This window comes from Trichogramma pretiosum, unplaced genomic scaffold (assembly GCF_000599845.2).
Source record: "Trichogramma pretiosum strain Unisexual culture from Peru unplaced genomic scaffold, Tpre_2.0 scaffold90, whole genome shotgun sequence".
NCBI classification, from domain to species: Eukaryota; Metazoa; Arthropoda; class Insecta; order Hymenoptera; family Trichogrammatidae; genus Trichogramma; species Trichogramma pretiosum.
In genome coordinates, this window is record NW_019641031.1 from 255,755 (window position 1) to 262,275 (window position 6,521).

Here is a 6,521-nt window from a genome sequence, read left to right on the forward strand (position 1 = left end):
GAGAGAGAGAGAGCGGACAGGTAGTGCAACGCCAGAGAGTTGAAAGGACCCTGCCATGTATACGTTTACACGTGTGTGTAAGTGTGTGTGCGTAAGTGTGGATACACGGGGAGGGAGCAAGACTCTCCGCGAATACATATATTGCGTGCGTGTGTGTATAAAAAACTTTAGCGCGCGGAGCGGGAAGCCCCGCTTAAGCTGCTACGCATACCTCGCTGACGTCGTTTTCTCTCTATATATATAAAATACCTGTACAGTATAATACGTGTGTTGTGTGCGTGCGTATATAATCTCGCCCATTCAGCGAGCCGACCGCGCGAGCCAGACCAGTGACGATCGTAGGATCCGTCTTGACGTATTTGGTACGCGATACCAATATACCCGCATGATGCGTGTTATACTTTCTATAGTGACGTTCTCGGATTAATTAAAGCCAATTGAAACTTTTTTCACTACGGCTAATATTTTCACACTGAAATTCGTGAAGATAATGGCGTGTTTTGATGCTGACGCTTTGTGTACACGTGTATATTGCGCGATGTAGCGCTAATTTTGGAGATCCCCCGATTCCGTACAGATCTGCTTGCATATACATATCGATCGGCATTTTTTTAACATTGCACGCTTAACTCGCGAGCCGTCTGGTCTTTATAATCTTATCTCGATAAAAAAAATTGATCCGAATCGATAAACGTCGTACACTCGATAAATAAACGATCGGCTGGGCGCGATATCATTGAGACGCGTGGATGAAATGTCTCGCTCTCATTGAAAAAATGCAAATCATACTTTCGAATATAAGCGACGATGAGTCGATGTGTTGTGATTCACCTCGCCGAACGAGACGGGCTGTGCTCCGGCGCGAGTATACAACAAGCCCTTTATGAAGCGCGAAGGTCATGCTGCTGCGGCCTGGCTAGAGCTGAAAAGGGGCTTTGGCCGCGCGCTCGCCATGGAAGGAAGGAAAAGGAAAGCAATGCAGCAGCGGAATAGCTGCGCGGCGTATAGCACGCGTTTACGAGAACGAATATATATAATACTATACGCTCGAGTGGGAGTGAAAAAGAAAGACCGGTTGCTTGCTTACTCTTGCTTACTATGCTGCTCTTGCCGCTGCTGCTGCTGCTCTGCGCGACGTATGTGTGAACGTAGCGTATATTCACCGACTCTCTCACGCCGCACGATGTGTAGTATGCAGTACGCTTCCTATATGTATGTACATGCAAGCACAGTGCAACGTCTGCCTTATATCCAGCCAAGATTCGCGTATATTGCACACACGCAGACGGATGCAGCTATATAACTTCGTGTGGATACTCGCGAGTAATGTTCATATTTTGTCTGTTTATGCTGCTATGTGTGTATACGCGCAAAACTAAAAATCTCACTAGACGCGTTCGTTCCTGTACAGTACAATGATTTTAGTTGATTATATCCATAAATAAACATCGCTGATGAAATTATTTACACATTTTTTTAATTTCGAGAATTATGTACAAAGTTGCTCTCGTTCACTTATAATATAATTATTATACTTCGACCCTTAACAAATATAAAGCTTATACAATATCAAAATCATAAATTAATCATCAGTAAAGAGTAATACTCGGCTCTGCATCCTCGCTGCAACAACTGAGAAACTGTCATCGATTTTTCATTTGGCTCTTGGAAAGAATTCCTTGCAGCTGTATAATAACTATGCGGGAAAAAATTTCCTGCATCACTCGCTGAACGCTCGGTTCGCTTGGCTATTTTTCCCTTTTTTCCCTATCGACTGAGAACGCTCAACTGAAAAAGTTCAAACGTGGATGGATTAATATGGTATGGCGTGCGTTGAGGAATTTTAAAAAAGTATTCGATCCTCACCGAACTATCGATGTTGTAAGCGCAAACGACCAAATCGTACGTGTACTCGCAAGGGTCGTCTATCTTCGGAGCTGCGCGAAAAGAATAATTTTATAAATTTACTTGTACGATCGATTTTTAAAAACGTCACGTTGAAAATTATACTAACTCGAGTCGAAGCATATTTTGGCGATTTCTTTGATTCTAGGCGCCAATTCTTCGACCACCAGCAAGTCGACTTGAGTAAACATTTTATCCAGGGCAAACTGTCCCTGTTTATTCATCTGAAACGTAGCGATATTACAAATAAATTGTTTATTTTTATTATATCAATTATTCATTAACTTACCAGTTTCAACATGGTCGCGAGGCACCTGTAATAACACATCAATGATTTTTCACGAGCAAATACTCCCGAGTACGATGCAAGTAAAAGGTCTGTCGGAATGGATAATCCCCCCAATATTTTTTTGATTAGTATGACGCAAATTTTTAACTATAATTAAGCGTGCTTACCTTGTGGTACGTTATTCTTCTTTTGGCACGTGGAACTTATTGGTTTGACCATTTTTTTGAGCTCGTCCAAGCTCATTTTTGCCTATATAAAAATTATAAAGAACAATTGCTAGAAAAAATCAATGCAAAAAAAATTGAATGATTGATACTTACACACTGGACATTCAAAAGGTAGATCGATAAAATGAAAATTATCGATCCAGAAACTTTGAGTTTCATTTTACGACCGCGTTGAAAAGTCAAGCAAAGCTAGCAGCTTCCACACGTAAACAAGTCGAGCTTTCTTCTACGCGGTCGCGTTGATTTTCAGCGCCAAAAGTATACGGGCATTGGCTTTTATATCCTGGAAGACGGCTTCAGGAAGTTAGCTCATTTTTTTTCAAAATTCATTCGTAATAGCGCGCGCGCGACACTATCCAAATGGCTCACTTGGCACCTATTATCCGTGTGTAATTGAGCATCAGTGGCTTTTAAAAAATCGCCGTTCGCGCGCGCCGCTTAAGTATACGTTTTTGGCCGTGTTTGGGACGTGCAAATGCACAGGTTCTAATTGACAATAATTTTCCGACAGCCGTGTACAAAAGTATAGGCTTCTTTCTCGTATTTTCTGATCTAGCTTCGTATTCGATGGTGCACCAAGATATGTGGCTTTAGTTCGTATTGATCTGATTAATATAAAAACGCAGCTTACATAACACTGCCCGAAGCATATAAGATGTATCGCTCAACGTTAATCCAAACACTATTGAAAAAAATGCATTTCAACACTCTATGGCGTGACTCAATAGAAATTTTTATTATCGTTATAAAAACATGCTAATTATGCGTAAAGTAAATAATTAATACATATTTGATGAACCACCGTCAACACTAGCGGAAGAAGTTTATGTACAGCAAAGCAAGTTCATCTCTCGATAGATTAAAAAAAAAATACTCAACTTGTAGCCGACCTTCAGACAATACAGAACCATAAGATGTATATTTTTTTCTGTTTTTTTTTTTTTTTTTTTGCGAGAAAAGCAAATCGCGCAATCGCGCATTACTCTGCTTTAGCTGAGTACGTGTTTATAACATGCCAGAGCATGATGAGATTTAAAACAAACTGCTGCCGCTGTGCAACATCCAAGCTAGCTCGCGGAAACAAGGCCGCGAATTCTTATATATATACACTGTAGATGCGAGAGAAGCATTCCTAAGCCAAGTAGTATAGTGTAGTACATACGGCGCGATGCAATTGCTCGTATATATATGTGTGTGCTGCGCGAGCTACTACAAGCAACATCTTCCCATGCGCAGTCGATTCAGTTCGATATAAATGCAACATGAAGACGTTTCTACACGCTCTATAATCCATGGCTGATTGAGCAAATCTTTTTTCCATCTACGCTATCTGTACGTTGCGAGTTATAGAGCGCAGAGTATGAATTAGATCGTCAATTTTTATACACCTTATTGCCAATCTCGATTGACGCGCGGCGCTTCTCGTTTATAGCTGGTGTGTAGAGTTCGATTTTGAGCTCTTTAGAATGGAAAATTAAATTGCGATTCGAACGTACAGCAGTGGATTTAAGCTGTTTTATAGTATGTTTTACGGGCGAAAGATTACTATATGTGATTCTTGCAACAATGCCGTGGTATTTTTGGTTTTTGCAAAAACCCGATTCAACGCGTGTAAGATCCGAGTCGTGTTTTTTTTTTTTTTTAGAAAGATTTCGATCGCGTCGATTACATCAGACCTCGTGTGCGGTACCGAGTCAGCGCCGACTGACTCCGTTTAAAAGCCATTTCAGTTCCGCATACACATGTGTGAGTCTACATCCTACAGGCGATCAGCGTAAATTTATATTTATAATGCAATACCGTAAGCGGTAATGTGTACATAAACTTTCCGAGTTATACGTTAAGCGCCAATAATAATCCTTGACAAACATCGTGCATTATATACATACATTGAATAATCATCAAACGAACGTAATAATTGTGATTCGCGATGCAAAAATTTCACTCGACGTGCAATATGACGCGATTGCGGAATATCAATTAGAAGAAGAAAATCATTGTCACGAATTCTAAAAAAGTAGCAGCAGATTCCGACATACACACACACACACGACGCGACATGTGTAGTAAGCAGCAGCTCGCGCTAAACACCGTTAAAAAGTCGACGCTCTCTCTGTGCGGTGCGCGAGAGCACAGGTGCCCTATACGTATAATGTGTGCTGCTGTATGTTCAGCGCGAGCCAACTCACGAGACACGCTCAAGAAATTCCAAGGTGAGCCAAGTCGTATACAAGTATATACTACATAAGCGGAGAATGCGCTCCGAATGCACAGTGTGTGCCCGACAATCGTTCGAATTTCCTTCGCGATGACAAATCCCGCGTACGCGCTCGAAATGAATTATAAATCGGCCGAATCTGTCAGCTGCGCGTGTAGAGATCGCAATGAGCAATACTCATTATTTTGCCGCTTACATCGCGCTATATATTCTCGACCGAGTGATTCGTCATTTTTGCCGCCTTTGCGGTCATTTTTTTTCTGCGCAAAACAACGAGAAATAACGTATATGGCCATTCAATTGGTGACATCTTCTTTATATTACTAGCGGAGCAACAGCAGCAGCAGCTTATTTGTGTGTAATTCGACGCAGCGACGAAAGTTTCAAATTTTTTTCCTCGTTTACCCCCACCTGTGCTCGCTCGCTCGCTCTCTTTTCAGACACGCTATACATCGGTATTATACCTGTACCAGTATTTCTTATTTTCGCGGGTCTCGGGGCAAATCGGTGACACACTATTACCTTTGAAAAGTAAGTTAATTCGACGCGTTGACTCGCCAAGAGTCCGGAAAAAGAGCCAATACACGTGTGTGTATGTGTGAAATCGTGTCGCACACACACACGTGCACGAGTGTGTAACCGAGAGCTGCAGTAATTTTTTTAGGCGTCGTTTTGAGAGAGAGAGACGGAGATCGAATTGAGAAATTCTACTGCAGAAAGCGAGCGAATGACCTCCATTCTACGATTTTAATTCTTTCCACTTTGGATCGTACGTACAGCTTTTTTTTCACTCGAACGAGGAAGTCCGTATGACGCGAACGATACATAACTAATGACCACCTATGAGCGATATAATTCTATACGCCATAACGGCCCCGCGAACGATTTTCCTAATACCCAGGAAGAATTTCAAACCAGTTTATGCCGTTTTTAGAACGCTAATTGTTAACGCAACGAACCGATCGACAAACAAAACGCTCGATTTATCTCGAGAATATTGTTTAAGATGCAGAGAATCGTGAGCCGAGATTCGAATCGGCGAATGGTCGCCTCCAACGGATCGACCGCATGGAATTCAGGTTTTCTAAGTATTTTGGAAAGTTTTTTACGGCTATTACAACTCAATTCGAGTATCGAGCGACCGTATGGATTTGCGGTGGAATCTGCTGAATCTACGATTTACCTTATCAGCCTGCAAAATATTTCAAGTGAATCAAGTCGCAAGAATATAATCGATGAATATACAATAAAGTCATGCGGATTGAATATTTATCGGTCGGGACGAGATTATTATATTATATAATCGATCAAACGATACGCTTATTTATATTGTTATTGGGGGCTTTATTATTGATCACTCAAACGAACCTATGCGTATACGTATAATATTTGTTTTCGAATGCAAAATCATACGCTCGGCTGAGTCACGATGCATATTAATATATTCGAGCGAAGCGAAGCGTGCCTCGATTCGCGATACATCAATAATTGAGCGCGTATATTATTAATCATAGAAGGCGAACGAATTCGAATTTCGTTCCGTCCAAAATAATTGGGGAAAAAAATTAAGCAGGTTATCGAACAAAGTTGCATGCATTTAGAGAAATTGAAAACGCGTATGGCTGGTGACGACGAACGATGAAAATCCAAGTTTTCGCTATACGCGATTCGAGCAAACGAAATATCGGCTCGACGATCGATCAATGTCGTCGTCGTCGAGTTCCTTAGCCTCGCGGCCTGGCCGGGGCAGTGCTGCGCTGGCAAAATGCGCGACTCGCGCCGGGCCATTCACCGTTTATCGCGCGGCCCGTTTACATTTTATTATTATTCACGTATAACACTCGACGCTACTTTCAATCTCGCGGCGCCCTTTCCCCCCCCC

At 41.8% G+C, this 6,521-nt stretch overlaps 1 protein-coding gene across 1 annotated transcript; it reads right to left on the reverse strand.

Annotated features, from left to right (window-relative positions):
- Positions 1-1,756: 1,756 nt before the first annotated feature.
- Positions 1,757-2,654, reverse strand: LOC106657637 (general odorant-binding protein lush-like). Its single transcript, XM_014379241.2, has 6 exons — positions 2,515-2,654; positions 2,362-2,443; positions 2,195-2,283; positions 2,015-2,129; positions 1,867-1,937; positions 1,757-1,788 (listed from the first exon to the last, which is right to left on the reverse strand). The coding sequence occupies exons 1-6, from the start codon at positions 2,578-2,580 to the stop codon at positions 1,768-1,770; spliced, it is 444 nt and encodes a 147-aa protein (XP_014234727.1). The 5' UTR covers positions 2,581-2,654; the 3' UTR covers positions 1,757-1,767.
- Positions 2,655-6,521: the final 3,867 nt, after the last annotated feature.

Bases quoted from the DNA above. Each gene is read 5' to 3' on its own strand.
- LOC106657637 (XM_014379241.2), bottom strand. From the start codon at position 2,580: ATGAAACTCAAAGTTTCTGGATCGATAATTTTCATTTTATCGATCTAC. The intron at 2,444-2,514 runs GTAAGTATCAAT...ATTTTTATATAG, and splicing joins ACCTTTTGAATGTCCAGTGT to GCAAAAATGAGCTTGGACGA. The intron at 2,130-2,194 runs GTAAGTTAATGA...GCTACGTTTCAG, and splicing joins TCGCGACCATGTTGAAACTG to ATGAATAAACAGGGACAGTT.